We start from the raw sequence: 19,249 nt of genomic DNA, 5'->3' as shown, positions 1-19,249 counted from the left end.
CTTTATCCTGTGTCTTAACTCACCGGAAACTGGGATAAACTGTTAATCTAAACCCAATTGTAGTCAGGAGAAGCCATTCCATGGGTACAAACAGGTTTTTTAAGCTTGGAAGGGGATTTAAGCTTTGGTGTGAAGCTACAGTGCAACACCATTGCCCACATCCTGCTGAGCTCCACATCTACCCCATTTCATTCTCTCCAAAGTGTATGGGACAACATAGAGCTTTGTACCAGACAGCAAACGACACAAACAGGAGGTGGCAAACTCCTGGGTGACACAGCCAAAGTCTTGCAGCTGATGCCTCCAGGAGCTCAGAATCACTGCAGTCCGGTAAGGTGGGAAACTGCAAATTCACTGCTTTTGCTAGATTGGATAAATTTTGTGAAACTCTGTATCTCCTCTCAGAGACAAAACTGTAAGGCCCCTGTGGTGGCACACCCTGTGACCAAATGCCTGCTGTCCTTGCAGACAGTGTTCTGCACATATAACAGATTAGATTCCCACATGCAGAAAGAACAATGGATCGAGGGGAAAAAAGTCATAGAAAAATGCATCTTAGAAGTTACTTATGTTTAATGCTTAAAAGTCTGAATGCACAAACAATAATCTAACATTATAGAAGCACTGGTGGTCAATACAATGCATTAGAACTATGTACAATGACACAGTTTAGTATCAAAATCTTTCTACAATGTAGAGTATTACGAAACTGTTAATGACATCAAACACTAAGCACTTAAGACACCATTTTTTGCTACCACATTTGGAACTTCAATGAACAGTCCATTTTAACTTGCAGCATCAATCCATTTCTAGTATGAAATTAAGTAATTTTCTACTTATACAATAAGATTTATCTACACAGGTCTTTTGATTTTGATCCATAGCAGCAAAGGCACTGTACATCAGCAGATCCACAGACTTAAAGATTTTTTTTAAAGCATTCAAAAAAAAGTCACAGATCATAGTTTAACAGCAACAACAACAACATAAAAAGATAATACGTTGTCTCTTGCACAATGGCTCAGTCTGCGTCCGTTTTAGGGACATCCAACCAAGACTTGGATTGAACTGCTGGCGAACAAAGCAAGTCCTTATCCCAACGAGGATCCATTCCTTTTTTTTAATGTCGGAATGAGTACTCTTGAAAATCCTACCTTGGAGGTCATTGCTTTTGTAGTTTGTATATTGGTAGGCATCCATTCTTATTTCAGTGCAGTTTCCAAAGAACATATCAAATATTTTTTCGTAATCTCTTGTAATTGAAAAATTGCCCAAAGACACATATCCCCATTTTCAAGGAAACGTTGCAAAAGTTTCCAGTAGTAACAAAGGTGACTCTTTGAGGCAACTTATTGTACTCTCTACAATATAACAAAGAGAGGTGTTTATATTAAAAAACCTAGCTCGACACCAAAATGCTTTATGTTTACCAACAGAAAAGCATTGAGAACAAATCTGTACACAAGATGCTATATTAACGTTGCAAATATATAAATTAGCACATTCTTACTTAAAGTGAGTTTAATTTAGACGTGAACTGAATTTGCCATTCATCACAGGCATGTAGAGCACTGGCTACAGTTTGCAATTTCCTAAATTTCCAAGACTGTCTAAAATAGTTAAGATACAGCATCTTCCCACCAAATAATTATACTGTAATAACACTTAGAGGTCTCATCCAAGAACAGGACTAAAAAATATAACAAAGTTTATTTTATTAAATAGAAACTACAAGTCTATTTAGTGTAATTTTAATTAATCTCCTTAACATCCTTCTCCAGGATCCCCAATTCATCCACCTGAAAATAAAACACAAAGTATACGATGCACCTTTCAAACTAAAGCCGGGTCGGTCAGCTTTATTTAGTCAGTTTGTTGTTAGAAAGCCTTCTTTAAACAAAATAAATACATTACAGCTATAATACATAATTAAAGAGTCAAGTTCACTGTTAAGTATGCTTATTCCATCTTCTTTCAAGTAGGTATCTGACAATTTGGTATCAGAACTTCTCAATGAGCATTCACAAATCAATAGCAAGTTAAGAAGGTAAAAATAAATTTCACAACTGTGATGAGCATTTAAGTTCCCAGTTTAGAAAGAAAAAAAAAAAAGGAATATACAGCAAAGTGCTAGGAGAAGGTGTTCTGCCTGCATTTGGATTTGTCTCTAATAAATAACTTCATAGACTGTAGCTTTCTTGTCCCCGGAGCCAGTCACAATGTATTTGTCATCCACAGAGATATCACAGCTAAGCACAGATGAGGATTCTTTGGACTAAAAGAAAGAAAAGAAAAAAAAGAAAGAAATTTATGTCTTTCTAATCCTTCAGTACAGAAGGGCTTGAAGATTGATTGCAACAGTTTATAAGACAGGGAATACACCAAAAGCTCATTTAAATATCAGTACCATTGTGGCAGCTTTTGTTACAAGACTGTTTCTCCAAACTTCCTCCACCTAAAGCTCTATGGCAACAGAGCAGAAAGGGAAGTGAATGTTACGGACCCAGAGACATTCTATCAACCAAAAAAAAGAATCAGTCCTTTCTATAAGCTTTACAAGCAATAAGCATTCATTTATTAATATTTTATGTCTTAGCTTTTGCTCAAAAATGAATGAAAAGCCATCCTCTCTTTCTTTCCTTTTTTGGTCACAAACCAGAAATCCCTTTGGATTTCTACACTACAAAGCCCTACCCACCTACAGGTATGAACCAAAGACACTTCACAGAAATAACTGTACCTCTTCTCACTATTTCCTGAACACAGAATAAAAACTTGTGGACAAAGAAACTTACATTATCAGGGAGGATGCAAGTAAGAGAAGATACTTTAGTGGAATAGAATGTGCAACAGCATGCAGCAGGTGAACAGGAGGCAGGAGATGCTAGGATGCAGTAGCTCTGTCTCTTCCAGCTTTTCTGAGCTGATTCGTATATGTTGTCACATTTTACTTGCTGGTATACGGCATGTTTTCTTTATGTAACATGTCCACATTCTTTTCTGCCTGTTACTGCAAGCACTGAACACTTCCACATCATGCAAATTTTTTGCCAAGAAACTGCTGCTGCACTGCACGAAGTTTCTTTCTCTAGCTCTCATTAAGAAAGCTACACTGAGTTTTAACAACACTGTTAAAGGAGAAGTGTTCTGTTAGGACAATTTGGGCTTTCTGTGGGATGTGGTTCCAGAACTGAATAGCCTCCAATAAGAAAACTCAAACCTCAGCTTTCTTATGTTGTCTTGGTTTCATCTGGGACAGAGTTAATTTTCTTCCTAGCAGCTGGTACAGGGGTGCTTGAGCATTGGTCAGTGGGTGATGAGCAACTGCACTGTGCAGCACTTAGTTTTGTTTTTTCTTCACTTGGATTTTACCTATTTTCTTTATTATTAGTAAAATATATAATAATTGTTATTATTATATTTTATTTCATTTTAGTTCATAAAGTGTTCTTAAACAATTATTTGGGGTTTTTTTTCCCTCTGATTCTCCTCCTTTTATCATTGCAGGGGTGTGTGCATGAGTTAGCAGCTGTGTGGTGATTAGTTGCTGGCTGGGGATTAAACCACAGCACGTATCAATGTAAACTGCACTTTCCCCAAAGGCAGAGATGTGGTAGGTATCAGTACAGGTGAGACCTGACCATTTAAAAGAGAACACCAGTTAATTAAAAAAAAAAATCCAAGCCTACAGCTACCTGTAGGTGAGAGAAGAGAAGGACATGACAAAAATTCCACTTTGCTTTAATGGTACTGAAGCGGCACTAAAATTGGGCACAGAGGGATTAAAGACTGTAATAGAAAGGTTACAACTTCCAGTTACACTCCATGAGGCTCCTCCACAAGGACATAGTCCAGCTCTGGAGTCTGCCCATCCAATCCACTGACTTTACTCATCACATCCAAGAAAAATATACACGTTGAGTATGACTTTCACTGACTTAGTCACATTTTAGACTTCCAGTGACTGCTCACCTAACAACACAACTTAGGTATTGTATTACAGCTATATGCACAAGAAGGTGAGAAAGAAGGGTATTAAAAACTTTCAGATTCAAGGGCTACTTTATTGTAAGGGCTAAACTATTCAAACAATTAGAAAGGACAAAAGTGTATCCGTCTTTAATTACTGATGAAGTCTTAAAGGAACACAGTAATTCGACAAGAATTTCCATTTTAAAACTCCTTAAGCTAATGACAGATCCTGAGATGTGCAGCTCTACTGCATTGTAATGTATGTGGAAAATGGCTTTTGGGAGATTATTACCTGGAATATACTGGCTCCGTAAGGTGTTCTCCAGGCATTAAGAAGATTATCTTTTCCAGTGCTTACAAACCATTTGCCTGAAAGAGATTGTCGAAATATTATTGTTGCATTTTGTTTTCAAACAATCCACCCCAAGAAATAGATTAATCATCAAAACAATGAACTCACACATTAATAGAAAACATTTTCAAAGAACAATCACATTATTATCTGGTTCCACTACAATGTTCCATTACAATATAAACAATCATATAGAATTTTCTGAATATGTACATACTGAAATTTAACATCTAATTTTTAACTATATCTCCAGTTTCATTTAAAGGCAACCTTGAATTAATTTCTCAGAAGGAAAAACACTGGCATAAAAACATTTGCTTACCACAGTGAGCAAATTTGAGTGACAACACACAGCTCTCGTGAAGATGCAGCTGATACTTGTCTGGCTTAGTAACATGCAGCACTTCGACGTTGCTGTTCTCCATTCCCACTGCCAACCACTCACCAGTTGGACAATAGCCCAGTGAGAAGATCTGGAATTAGCACAACACATGCTTCAATCAATAAAGGAATGAGCCTGAGATATTCAAAACTGACTCTTGCTTCACTGCTAACACTATGTAAAACCACAGTTTGATATACTACAGTTTTAAAAACATGATAATCCAATTGCTATACTAATCAAGACAAATTAGTCCATGTAAACGAAGCTCAATTAAAACTGTAATAGTAAAGCACTGAATCAAGCTATAAAAGTTAATGTCCTAGCTTATCTGACAGCATTTAAAAATATTTTCAGAAATGTTTTTCAACAAGAATCTACAGAAACAGAAAGAGATTGCACACAGAAATAATTTAATCTGGCCATTCTTTCATAAAATGGATTCTCTGCTACTCTCGTGGGAGAAATACTAATCAGTCAAATGGTCATAATACAGACAGATGTATAGATGCCACATAAAAAACCCAAAATCCAAACAATCAAACCCCAACAAAAAATGAAACAGAAAAAAAATCGACAAAAAAATGGTGTGATACTAAGTGAAAAAACATCCCAAACCCAAAAGTGCTTAGTTTGGAAAACAGTGACAGATTTTTCTTAACATGTCGAAATTTCTGAGATTGAACCTGTGATGTGAAGTCATGTTGCTGTAGCTGTCTGCCTTCTCTGAGATCCCAGGATCTGACTGTATTGTCCAAGCCCCCTGTCCATAGTTTGGTGCCGTCATTAGAAATGTCAATACAGCTTGCTCCATCCGTGTGGCCCTGAAATTGCCTGAAAATATTGAAAAGCAGATACTGCACACTCTCACACTGGAAAGAGTTGCAGTAGTATATATAGATATATATACTATATATATATATAGATAAATAGATAGATACATCCTTTTTCCTTCATTCCCTGACCCAGAGACGTTAAAGACAACGGTAACGTAGATTCCAATAGCAATCTGAGATTAACACAAACTTTGACATGACCACTTGAGTTTTGAGAGGAATTAATGAAACAAGCAGGACAGACAGCCAAGAGCTGATCTGACTTCAAAAAGCACACTGTACAAGTCAGATACTCTGGGTATCTTTGCTCCTTACTGTGCAATATCCATACTTTGTCTGAAAATATCCCACTCCCCGCCAAAGGAACGTAGCACAATCATCAAAACTGACAGTTTCAAAACAATCTCAGATTGTCAACCAAGTTGGAAAAAAAAGGAATGGTCTAAATGGGAACATCAGGGAGAAAAAGCCTGCCTTTATATGCAATACTAACATATTACACGTAACATACTCAAAGCACAGTGCACACAGAAACTCTGTATGACTGGCTCCTAGCTTACTGTACATTTGTGATGATAATTTTGAAATGCGGTAGTTTACACACATCTTTACCCAAGACATATTTGTTACAGCAATGACTAAAGAGACTGGAGTGTGAGTGCAGGGTACTGTATGGAAACAAAGAACCTACGAAAATGTCAATATCAGCTGATCTTGGGAAATTATAGCTATGGGCTGCTGAACAGGCCTGGAATTACGAAACTCTCAAAACCTATACACAATTATACAGACTTTTGTAAGGCACTACCATGGTTATTGCCTAATGATGAACTACTAGAAGCAGCTAGGCTGACAATATGGGGAAAACAGCGTATGTATGCAGGGGACTGGAACATCTGTCATATGAGGAAAGGCTGCAGGAAATCATAGAATCAGAATGGTAGGAGTTGGAAGGGATCTCTAGAGATCATCTAGTCCAACCTCCGTGCAGAAGCAGGTTCATCTAGTCTAGAAAAGAGAAGACTGAGGATCTTATTAATATTTACAAATATCTAAAGGGTGGGTGTCAGGAGTTTGGGACATCCCTTTTTTCTATTGTAGCTAGCAGCAGGACAAGGGGTAATGGGATGAAGCTGGAACACAAAAAGTTCCATTTAAATATAAGAAAAAACTATTTTACTATGAGAGTGAGGGAGCAGTGGCACAGGCTGCCCGGAGGACTTGTGGAGTCTCCTTCCTTGGAGGTCTTCAAGACTTGCCTGGACATGTTTCTATGCAATCTGATCTAGTTCAACCTGCTTCTGCAGGGGAGTTGGACTAGATGATCTCTAAAGGCCCCTTCCAACCCTATCATTCTATGATTCCATGAAGAACATGTAAGGCTGAGTCTAATTAATTTTTCGCAACCTGATGATCCACTTCTGTCAACCTACCTTACTAAAGTCTGGTTATGCAGATCCCACACTGCAATGTTCCCATCACTACAGCAAGAGAAGCAGACCTTGGAGTCTGGGCTGATAGCTAGGGCATAGCAAGCTGGAGCAGACGATGTCAGCTCTGCTTTGATGCGAGGAGTTGGAGCTGCCAGGTCCCAAATGGATAATGTGCTGGCTTCCCCACCAACAATCAGGGTGCGGCCGTCGGGGAGCAATCTGCAGGAACGGATGTAGTTATCTCTGTTCTGTGGAGACAGAAACCATCAAGAGATTACTCATGAGGAAAGGAAAACAGCATTAACATCAGAGCAGAAATCCATAAAAGTATTGTATTCCCTCCTGGTTTTAATGAGCCATTTATACTTACGACAATGATCAAGTGTATTAATGCCAGAAAATTACATGACATTAGGGAAGTACTTAAACTTGATCTACAAAATTCAGTAGTGAGAGATATTTAATCTTAATTAGCATCAAAACGCAAAGACCTAAACCCAGCCCAAAACAATTCCAGATAGCTGTATTCAACAGCTTGTGTAGAAAGTTACATTTTCATACTCTGTTTATTTCAGCACATTAACCTCTCGGCATGGGAGAGTGCCAAATTCCCTGCATGCTCCCCCCGCTCTGCTCCAGCGAGACTCGATGCCACCATCTAGGAGATGTCAGAGGAAAATATTTGGGCAATTTTCTTCATTTGTGTAGCAACTTGTACAGCAATTCATTATATGTCTACATGTGCTGCACAGTTCTCATTTTACTGCCTCTGTAACAAGAAGCAATATCTTACTGAAAACTGGTAAATGACACAAGAAGAGTTGCTAACAATGGTTTATCATGTTAGCACATTCAAATAATTTGTGAATAATACTCAGGGATTTTTTAATTGTCACATTAAGACACACCAATACATTCATACACATACACAGACACAAAATATGTGACTCAATCTTCAAATATTCTTGGAGAATACAGCTGCAAGCAATTTTCAGCATGATAGGATATCAAACTTTAAGACTGCCAACAAATGTCTAAGTTTATAAGCACTATTTGTTGTGCTGTTTTTATCTTTACCAATACAATTTTAAGATATAAGAGATGTTTTGATTCACTTGGGGTGGGGCGGGGGGGGGGGGGAGAAACCACAAGTACAATATGTAACATACTTCAAATTCAGTTCTAAAAGAAAAAAAAATTTAAGTGAAATATCAAGCTTTGATATCAATGACAGCACTCAGCCAGTCATTCGTTTTTTTACCTCAATGGTATCATTTCAATCTTAACACAACCTGCTATCTTCTTCCATTTTTGCATGCTGCTGTTCACCTACCAGGCAGTCCAGCTGAGAGACAGGGCTCTTGTTGCCAGGGTGGCTGATATCCCAGACTTTGACACAGCCCTTCCCACCCGTGTACACGTGTCTCGTGGGGTTGCTGATGGTAACCGCACACACAACTTCCCCGTGGTTCAGAGTGTTGATTTGACGGGCATGGCGAGGGATTCCTGGACCGATGAGGGCATCAGGAGGGAAAGGAACTGGCTGCATCTGACCATCTGCACTTACATGAAATGAGTACGCTCTGAGGGTAAAAAGAACACAGGGGCTCATTTAAGCCTGTTTAAGAAAACACAATTAAAAGTGTGTTTTCCTTGTAGGCATTCAGATTGTGCACTCAGCTCCTTTTGCAATATTTGTTTATCTATAATACGGTCCTCAAAGCACAAACTTATGTACTTTAACATGGAATCTCATAGAATCATATAATTGTTTTGGCTGGAAAAAGTCTTTAATATAATTGATTATAACCACTAACCTAACACTGCCAAGTCCACTACTAAACCAGATACCTAAGCACCACATCTACACCACATCTCTTTTAAATATCTCCAGGGACAGTAACTCCACCACCTCCTTGGGCATCCTCTCTCAAGGCTTGACAATCCTTCCAGTGAAGAAATTTCTTGAAACATCCATACTAAACCTCTCCTGGTGCAACTTGGAGCCATTTCCTCTTGCCCTATCATTTGTTACTTGGGAGATCAACTCATTACAACTGCCTCTCAGGTAGTGGTAGAGAGTGATGAGGTCTCCCTTCAGCCTTCTTTTCCCTAGGCTAAACATTCACAGTTCCCTCAGCCAGTCCTCATCAGACTTATTCTCTAGACCCTTCAACACCAGCTTTTTTGTCCATCTCTGGACATGCTCCAGCACCTCAATGTCCTTCTTGTAGTGAGGAGCCTAGAAGTGAACACAATATCTGAGATGCAGCCTCGCCAGTGCAGAGTATGGGGGCACACTCACCTCCTCAGCCCTGCTGGTTACACTATTTCTTATACAAGTCAGGATACCATTGGCCTTCTTGGCCACCTGGGTACACTGCTGGCTCATGTTCAGTCCACAAATACCCCCAGGTCCTTCTCCTTCAGGCAGCTTTTCAGCTACTCTTCCCCAATCCTGTAGCATTGCATGGGGCTGTTGTGGTCCAAGTGCAGGACCAGTACTTGGCCTTCTTGAACCTCACACAATTGGCCTCAGCCCACTGAATCAGTCTGTCCAGGTCCCTCTGAAGAGCCTTCCTGTTTTCTAGCACATCTATGCACCCACCCAGCTTGGTGTTATCTGCAGTTTTACTGATGGTGCACTCAATCCCCTCATCTATATCACTGATAAAGATGTTAAACAGAACAGCTCCCAACGCTGAGTCCTGGGGAGCACCACTGATGACTGGCTACCAACCAGATTTAACTCCATTCACCATCACTCTCCAGGCCTGGCCATCTATCCAGTTTTCACCCACCAAAAAGTACACTCATCCAGGCAATGAACACACAGTTTCTCCAGGAGGATGCAGCGGAAAATGGTGTCAAAGGCTTTACTAAAGTCCAGGAAGATCATTTGCACAGTCTTTCCCTCATCCACCGAGCAGGTCACCTTGTGACAGTAGAAGGAGATGTCAGTCAGGCAGGACCTGTCTTTCATAAACCCATGCTTTCAGGACCTGAGCCCTTGATTGCCCTGTACATGCTACCTAATGGCAGTCAGAATGATCTGTTCCAGAACCTTCCCCAGTACTGAGGTCAGGCTGACAGGCTTGTAGTTTCCAGGATCCTGCTCCTGGCACTTCTTGTAGATGTGTGTCACAATTCATAACCGCCAGCCCGCTAACACCTCCTCAGCTATCCAGGACTGCTTGTAGATGATGGAACGTGGCTTGGTGATCACTTCCAATGGCTCTCTCAGTACCCTTGGATGGACTCCATATAGCCCTATGGACTTGTGTGCATCTAAGTGGAGCAGCACATTGCAGCACCAGGTCAAACACCATTTACAAATCAAATGAGCTTTTACAACTCACGCAATGATGATGTCGGGCATGAGTAAGGATTCACAATGCTAATTTTAAACTGGGGGTACAGGGAGACCACAGCAAGAAGGGAAGGGAAGGGAAGGGAAGGGAAGGGAAGGGAAGGGAAGGGAAGGGAAGGGAAGGGAAGGGAAGGGAAGGGAAGGGAAGGGAAGGGAAGGGAAGGGAAGGGAAGGGAAGGGAAGGGAAGGGAAGGGAAGGGAAAGGGAAGGGAAGGGAAGGGAAGGGAAGGGAAGGGAAGGGAAGGGAAGGGAAGGGAAGGGAAGGGAAGGGAAGGGAAGGGAAGGGAAGGGAAGGGAAGGGAAGGGAAGGGAAGGGAAGGGAAGGGAAGGGAAGGGAAGGGAAGGGAAGGGAAGGGAAGGGAAGGGAAGGAAGGGAAGAGAAGAGAAGAGAAGAGAAGAGAAGAGAAGAGAAGAGAAGAGAAGAGAAGAGAAGAGAAGAGAAGAGAAGAGAAGAGAAGAGAAGAGAAGAGAAGAGAAGAGAAGAGAAGAGAAGAGAAGAGAAGAGAAGAGAAGAGAAGAGAAGAGAAGAGAAGAGAAGAGAAGAGAAGAGAAGAGAAGAGAAGAGAAGAGAAGAGAAGAGAAGAGAAGAGAAGAGAAGAGAAGAGAAGAGAAGAGAAGAGAAGCACAGGTCAGGGCCCTCTGGAAGGCAAAAACAGTTGGCTGGTTGCTGCAGAGCATAGTGGATAGTTGAGTGCCAGGGGACATTTGGTTGCCCTCCTACTGACTTTAAAGTGCAAACTTAGTTGGACTGCTGCCAAGCTGCCCCCAAAGCACTGCAGGTCTTTTGCCCCTTAAGTGAAACCTCCACTGTCGAGGGATTACAGTTGTTGCCATCTGACATGGCAGACCAGTAAAAATGCACAGGACTTTTTTCACCCTTCTTTTGGACTTTTCTTTTTTTTTTTTTTTTCCTCGTGGGTGTGTGCAGAACTGACAGAACAACTACAAATCCCAATTTCTCTTGCCAGAATCAGGGCTCTCTCTGAGAAAGAATGTGGCGTGTGACTGCCAGTTATGCCAGTGACTGCCAGTTATGCCACCTGTGAATAACCTATCAACAGCTTCATCTCAAAATATTTTCCAGGGAGAATAGTTACCTTTTGAAATTGTCTTGTTGTGAGATGCTACCTGACACATCACATCTATTACAACAGCACAAACTTTATAAAGGGGTTCACCTACACATAACAGGGTATGCTTAGAGTAAGGCTTTAATTTCCTTAGATATAAAAAATCATCACAGTACTGATGAAAAATCGATTGGCACAATGGTGGGATGAGAAAGGCAGGCAAAAAAAAAAATCTCTTTATGAGAATACTTAAGAAGATCATCTCCTTAATTGTTTCTTCGAAGTCACAGAAGAAGCCAGTCTTCAGAATTCAGCTACTGAATTTGCTATTTAAGATTCATAGTGCATTAACACTAGAACAGTAATTTACAATGGGACAAATTGCAACTGCATTTTCACCTTTCTGCCCTATTCCCAGAGCTTTACACATTCTTCTCATTCTGTGCTGTTTCTTGTTCTGGCAGGTCTGAGTGACAGATCGTATCATCATCATCCATTTTTTGACATTAAACACATTCAGGAAAGGGGAGGACAGATTTCTGTGGTTGTCAGAAGCAGCAAACTGCTTGTATGAGTAGAATTAGGGTTCAATTATCATACAGAAATCTGAAATATCTTCCTTATTATCTCCCTGATTCCTGTTTGCTTCAGTAAGGTACCAAAAAAAGTGGTTGATGGTCAATTGAAATATCTAACAAATGAAACCTCATTATCATCTTTTCTGATTTCTGTATGCAGTCACTCTCTGCAGAGCCATGTTAAGCACTGAATTTACAATACTTTTATGAATGTAAGCGATTTTCAGCATGCTTATAATGTACACGGGGTACATATTTCACAATTACAGAAATAAAGCTTAATCTGGGGTGATTCGTGACTACATTATTCTCACTCCATTCATTACTCCATACTAACACATGTGATTAAACTGTTCCTTTGTTGTTTGATTTGGTTTTGTGGTGGCTGAGTGTTGTGGGTTTTTTTCCCACTCTGAGAACTAACACCACATGTTGCTTATTTGAAGTACTCTAAATTTCTTAGAAATATCTGACACCATGAACACCTGGAGAGAGCACTTTTGTCTTCTTTTCACAGTAGCTACCTTTTCTATTTATATATTGTACAATCCTCAGCATTTTGATGTATTTCTAAAGTGAAAAGAGAGTTATTAGGGGCCAGATCCCCGATGTGCCACACGCTGCCCACTCCATTTCAATAGACACTCAACAGCGCCGAGAATTTACACAACTTTCATTCTAAGGCACAAGAAAGAATAAATGAGAAAGCAACAATCCTGAATGATAGCTGTGAAAAGTACTGCACTTAAAATGAATAAAATGCAATCATACTAAAGCAACCACAGATTTTAAATGCTTCAGGCCCCACAGCTGACAAATGACAGTTACATTTAAAACAGTCATCAATAGGTCAACAACACTCAAAATCCTCGGAGATGCATGAGAATTTAACCAGTTTAATTTTAGTTTGCCTCATATTTTACTCCTCCCACCTCTACCACAAGCAAAAAGTGAGCGAGGAGGTCTCTGCATACCTGGTATTGCTGTTTCTCAGACCACAGCAAGAAAAGTCTGGTAGAGTCAGTTGTCCTTTCCAGGCAACTCACTTCATCAACCACAAAACTGAATCCAGATACCATTTGGACAATACATCGAGACATTTCTAGGGCATGTTGCATGTGTAGGATGAAGATCTGTGTGCCATAGAATTTTTAATGCGAGCAGCTGGTCAAGAAGCTGCTGTATGCAAATTTCTGTGCTCGCCTTAGGCAGTTACGTAACAAGGCATCACAACTAGTCAAAAAGTCAATTGTAGGTGGTAACTAGTGTGACATCTGATGGAGCAGGACATGGCTTACGATGTGTTGACATAAAGCCAAGTTACAGGCACTAGGACTGATTGCTTATCACCATGACAGATTATTAATCTTTCATGTACACAAGCTCACTGGCAGGTAAGCCTATGTATTATTTTATAGAATCATAGAATGGTAGGGGTTGCAAGGGACCTTTAGAGATCATCTAGTCCAACCCCCTGCAGAAGTAGGGTCACCTAGATCAGGTCACATAGGAAAATGTCCAGGCGGATCTTGAAGACCCCCAAGGGAGGAGACTCCACACCTTCCCTGGGCAGCCTGTGCCACTGCTCCAGCATCCTCACAGTGAAATAGTTTTTTCTTATATTTAACTGGAACTTTTTGTGTTCCAGCTTCATCCCATTACCCCTTGTCCTGTTGCTAGCTATTATAGAAAAAAGGGATGTCCCAACCTCTGACACCCATCCTTTAAATATTTATGTTAATAAGATCTCCCCTCAATCTCCTCCAGACTAAACAGCCCCAGTTCCCGCAGCCTTTCCTCGTATGAAAGATGTTCTAGTCCCCTCATCATCTTGGTGGTCCTGTGCTGGACTCTCTCCAGCACTTCCCTGTCCCTCTTGAGCTGAGGAGCCCAGATTGAACACAGGACTCCAGATGAGGCCTCACCAGGGCAGAGGAGAGGGGGAGAAGAACCTCCCTTGACCTGCTGGCCACACTCTTCTTGATGCATCCCAGGATGCCGTTGGCCTTCTTGGCCACGAGGGCACACTGCTGGCTCATGTTCAGTTTATTATCAATCAGGACTCCCAGGTCTCTCTCTGCAGAGCTGCTCTCCAGCAGGTCAATCCCCAGTCTGTACTGGTGCATGGGGTTGTTCCTTCCCAGGTGCAGGACTCTACACTTGTCCTTGTTGAACCTCAGGAGGTTCCTCTCTGCTCAACTCTCAAGCTGGTCAAGATCCCGCTGAATGGCAGCACAGCCTTCTGGGGAATCAGCCAGCCCTCCCAGTTTGGTGTCATCAGCCAACTTGCTGAGGGTACACTCTGTGTCCCCATCCAGGTTGTTGATGAAGCTGTTGAACAAGACTGGCCCCAGAACCCATCCCTGTCAAACTCCACTGGACACAGGCCTCCAATTCAATGATGTGCCATTAATCACCACCCTCTGGGCTCTACTATTCAGCCAGTTCACGCAGCCAGTCGTACACATGCATGCAATTGTGTGACTACATCCAAACCACTCCTCCACATCCTCCAAACACAGTCACGCATTCGAGAGTGAGAGAAGGAATGGCACAAACATTTCCTGTCCTTCAAGCTCACCAGTATTGTCTGGTCACAGTTTCCCACAAATACCACACAAGAAGTGGAACTGAAAGACCCTTACATAAAATCTGGATCAATTTGCATTGCTGATTTATTTTTTCCCCTCTGTAACTTGAGAGGTGTGAACAGAGAGTTCTTCGTATCTGTTTAATTCTTTTTCTGAGGCTCATAACAAGCAAAGTCTGGTAGAGCAGGTCACCTTTTATGGTCAGTTTCATCAAGGATGAATTTGAACATTATGATACAATAATTCTTTCCATTATTTTAAATCAAACAAAACATTTCAGTGTTCCTTTTTCTGCACACTGCTGTTTATAGTAGCTGGTAAGTTCACAAGTAATTGCAAGGCTTTTGTGAATAAAGAAATAATTTCTTTAAACTGAGAAGCAGAGTACAGTAGAGAAGGAAAGCCGAAATCCTGCTCCAGTCTGCATTTCCACAGAAGACTACCCAGTCAGATTCAGCTTGTAACACCTCAAAGTTCCACTCCTTTTTCCATTTATTTCTGTGGCCTTTACTCTAGATCGCCCAAGCTCTTCATTGGCTGCTATTGGTCTTTAAAACAAATCTAAAAATGCAACTTTAAGGTTAAAAAGTGTTTCGCTTGCTCTTGCCAAATAGTTGTATTTATTTCTATTCACACTGTAATTTTCAGTATCTAGGGGGAACTCCAGCTGCTAAGGGAATGCAACTTCAACGGATGATTGACTTTGAAAGTTGAATGTTTGATACTCACGGTTTTCCTCCTGGGATGCCTGTGAGATTGGGAGGGATGCCTGGAACTCGCATGTGATGATGTGGATCAAAACCAACCTATAGTTTTCCCCAAGCAAAACAAAAGGTGTATGAAAGATGGAGTTAGGCAAAAGAAGACTGTTTAATTCATGTTCTCCATAGCATACTCCTCAGGTTACAAAGAGACTGAACTAGATTTAACCCCACAGGTCTCATATTTAAATAAACCGCTCTCAACACCAAACACGCCGATGGCAAATACTTACCACTGGAGATCTGCCGTAAGCTGCCGCTGCTGCTGCCGCTGCTGCTGCGGCACTCATTTGAGGGGAAATATTGTGTAGACCAGCATAGGCAGCTCCAGGGCTGGTCAGCTCCCCATTCATACTAGCATGTGGCACAATCCCGAAAGGAGTAGGATAAGGACACGGCACTGCCATAGGCGTCCTTAAACCTGAAGCTATTGAGCGCAAAAAACAGAAGTCACACAGCCATCCCAGACTCATCAGATGCAATACTGTTTAACTGTTTAACAAACAGTAAAATACATATATATATATATATATATATATACACACACGCTACATTAAAGTGAAGAACCATCTCAGCATCCAATTTAAGCAACTGTAATATACTCCCTCATCACTGTAGATTCAGAGGGAGCCTCATCAGGGACAAACGGCCACCACTGCACACACCACTGAAATACACGGACACTAACCTAGTGGGTCCACACCTGGGGGTTTGCCAGGCACTGGCCTCAGTCCGGGAGTGGAATTGCTGCCTGGAGTTGGGGCATCAGTTCGTGGAGTTGGGGTATTTGATTTAGACACAGGAGTGGTAGATTTCTCATTCTGACCATCAACAAGGAAAAAAGAAGTTTATTAGTTATTTTACTTTTTAGCAAGCAGTTGGAAAGAAATCCAACAGTGGAGCGTGAGTGTGATTGTGAGCAATATTTAGTGCTTAGGTTTGGGTTTGGTCCCTGGCAATGAAAGAAGCTTCTTAGACAAGGAAAAAGATGGAATGACTTTAGGAATTACCTACAGCCTTCACAGCTTTCCTCATCAGGAGCATCAGTATGATTCAGAATGAGGTCAAAGACTGAACACCATTGCTATCTGAAAATTACAATAGCAGCAGGTGAGAAATCTGTTAGTTGACTCATTCTGTTCATGGTGAACCTGCTCCCACTATGAGTTTCCAGGACAGGCCACGCTGGATAGATAAGAGCAGAAAAAACATCTATAACTGACCAACAACTCATGTCCAAATGTGGTGCTTGAAACACCAGATGGACACAGTGGTGGCTATAAAGTCAGCAACTGTGGTGCAGTGCCACTCTTGTGACAAGCTTGTTCGTCAGACAAACTGCTGACTCTTGGGCCCAAATCTGTCATTCCATCCCCTTTTCCTGAGCACCACATACACTTCAAGTTTTCTATTTATTTTATTTCTTTAAATAATTGCGTACCCTGACCTGCAAAGAACTGAGAAGGGAGTTACTGTGTAGCTCAGGCAGATGATTGACTGTGGTCACAAACAAGAAAGGAAAGAACACCCCAGACTTGCGGGAAACTCTATTTTTTTGCATTGTGATTTGTGAAGTCAAGGAAGGCTCTTGTAAATGACAGATTACTTTTTATATAGAAAATAAAATTATTGTTGTTGTATATGGCCTGGTAATTCAAACAAAGCTAACAACCAAATCACATCCAAGCAGGGAACTGAATTTGCTATAAACCACAGGACAAGAAAACAGCTCAGGGAACCCCTGTGTACTTTTATTTATTCTCAGAATGATAGTTTGTCATATGAGGAAGGAGAAAAACATCTCTCGGCACAAAACATCTATCATCTACCCACATCACCAGTGAAAATAACCTCTTCCTATCCCCCAAAAAAGGCTGCGGACTTTCTCCTTACAATTTTATTATATTCACTTGAAGAGAATTAAAAAAAAAAGAAAAGAAAATATTTTTAAAAGATACTTAAATTAAATAAATAGATGCCTCACAGTGCATTGCTAATAGCTGTGGAAATCCAAATCGCGCCCCCACAGAAATATGGTAAGCATGTATTTCAGCATGTGATCATGGGCCAGGAACACTTTGAAGCACTTACAAGGCTAAGTTCTTTGGATTTGGAGGAAGGAGTACTGCTGGAGGATGCAATAGACGCTGGACTAATTGGTGCATCTTTCTTTAGCAGTCGAGTCTTGTCCAAGCCATTCTCCCGTGGAGAATGTGCTGGGCTCCCACGGGGAGAGGAAGGATCCTAAACATCAGCAACATCAGTTAGTATAAAAACTTCCTAGTAGCCACTAGTGCTTGTCTTGCACAATTCTCACTTTGGAATTCAGATCTTTCATAAACAGTAACATTTTCCTTCAGAAAAATAGAGATGGATAATGAAAAACAATATTTTTTTTTCTTTTTAAAGAAAGCTTTAAAATTTGATGCCAGTAACCAGGAAAAACCATTAAAAATCTACAGATACTGAAATAGGCAAGTAAATCCTATTTGTCAGTTGACAGACAGAAAAGGTTTGATGCACTTGACAGCCTTCATAAAGTTCACAAATGAAGTCATGGCTAGAGTTAAAGAAAATACAGATATACGTTGTTATAAATTGCAATGGGTTGGTCTCAAATATCTCAAGCAGACTTTTGGTTCATACAAGAAACAAAAAGGTCCTTTGTATAACTGTTACAGATCTGATTTGCATTCTAAAGAAAGGTGACCTGAGTGAATTCCCTCAGGCATTTCAAGCTCCTTTATGAAAGCAAAGGTAGTAATCTGTTCATATATCCAATATGAACAGAAACCACAGAAGATATCACCATCCCTGTAAGATAGAAAAAACCACCATTGTGTATACCTCATTGGAAACATCAACTACCAAATTGTCGTCGCTCTTTTCACCATCGCTGTCCTGCAATGACAATTTTTAACGTGTTAAAAACATTTATTTAATATCCCAACTTCTCTCGAGTATTCAGAAAAAAACCAAACAAACCAGTAAAACGGAAGGCTGCCCATAACTATGCAACATAGTATTTACTTTTATCAGGCTTTACATGGTGATACAATTCTAATACTTAAATCACTCATAAGGCTTCTTTTAACAGGTTGCCACAGCTCTGGTGAACTAGAACACAGGATAAAAATCCTCACCCAAAGTTGCACTGCACTGAGATGCAGAGCCAAAACAGTATCCAGATCTACCAAGTCCCAGCCTAAGTAATGCTCAGTCTTCTTGTCACATACTTTCCTGGTGCTCTGTATTTATATTGTTAAAAATACTGTAAATCCTACACAACAAAAGCTTCCACCCAGCATGGATGCTGGAGGCAGGCAGTTAAACCTGTTAAAAAATTGATCCTCAATTTCAAAATTAGTTATGCATCAGGAACTGGGTGAAACTTCAGAGGAACACTTAAGTTCAACAGTGCACAATTTACTCACGTAACGAGCTGCTATTTCCTTCTCTTCTGTTTTCTGTTTTTTACTATCTGAAGAATAATCTGTCGAATTTCTGTGCTTTTCTGCTGTTCTGAAACTGGCTGAGGGAGATACAGAAGAGCTCTGCAGTTAGAAAAGAGATGGAGAAAACATCATCAGGTGCTCATTCAAAATAATGGTTCATTTGTCACCATCCTTCAAAGCAACTTAACTCAATAAAATGATTTGAGGTTGTTCTTACAGATAGCACTTTTGGGGTTTAATCAGTGATAGCTACCTACCAAGTGTCTTGTATTAAAAGTACCCAACGCACTGCGGACAGATAAAAGCTGATGGATCACAGTTGCTATCTGCAGTGTCAACAGGATGAACACAGAGCTATTTTGGACCGTTTTATGAATACTGTGCATTGGCCAGGTTTTTACTTGTTTCCTCTACAAATATGCAGGGTTAAATCAATACTGCCGAGA

General features: G+C 40.7%; 1 protein-coding gene across 3 annotated transcripts in view; it reads right to left on the bottom strand.

The window, feature by feature from the left end:
* Positions 1–627: 627 nt before the first annotated feature.
* Positions 628–19,249, bottom strand: part of LOC104561327 (transducin-like enhancer protein 4) — a 104,463-nt gene continuing 85,841 nt past the window's right edge. For all 3 annotated transcript variants that reach the window (XM_062017556.1, XM_062017557.1, XM_062017559.1), the window contains 12 exons: positions 18,783–18,902; positions 18,196–18,249; positions 17,440–17,592; positions 16,037–16,169; positions 15,582–15,775; positions 15,317–15,393; positions 8,312–8,561; positions 6,979–7,226; positions 5,396–5,543; positions 4,650–4,800; positions 4,268–4,344; positions 628–2,278 (listed from right to left, as the gene is read on the bottom strand). In XM_062017556.1, coding sequence (XP_061873540.1) covers positions 2,171–2,278; positions 4,268–4,344; positions 4,650–4,800; positions 5,396–5,543; positions 6,979–7,226; positions 8,312–8,561; positions 15,317–15,393; positions 15,582–15,775; positions 16,037–16,169; positions 17,440–17,592; positions 18,196–18,249; positions 18,783–18,902 — 1,713 coding nt within the window. In that variant the 3' untranslated portion in view covers positions 628–2,170. The remainder of the gene's footprint in view (positions 2,279–4,267; positions 4,345–4,649; positions 4,801–5,395; positions 5,544–6,978; positions 7,227–8,311; positions 8,562–15,316; positions 15,394–15,581; positions 15,776–16,036; positions 16,170–17,439; positions 17,593–18,195; positions 18,250–18,782; positions 18,903–19,249) is intronic.

This window comes from Colius striatus, chromosome Z, assembly GCF_028858725.1.
Source record: "Colius striatus isolate bColStr4 chromosome Z, bColStr4.1.hap1, whole genome shotgun sequence".
NCBI lineage: Eukaryota > Metazoa > Chordata > Aves > Coliiformes > Coliidae > Colius > Colius striatus.
The sequence above is the reverse complement of the archived record's forward strand: the minus strand, read 5'-3'. Positions and strand labels throughout refer to the sequence as shown.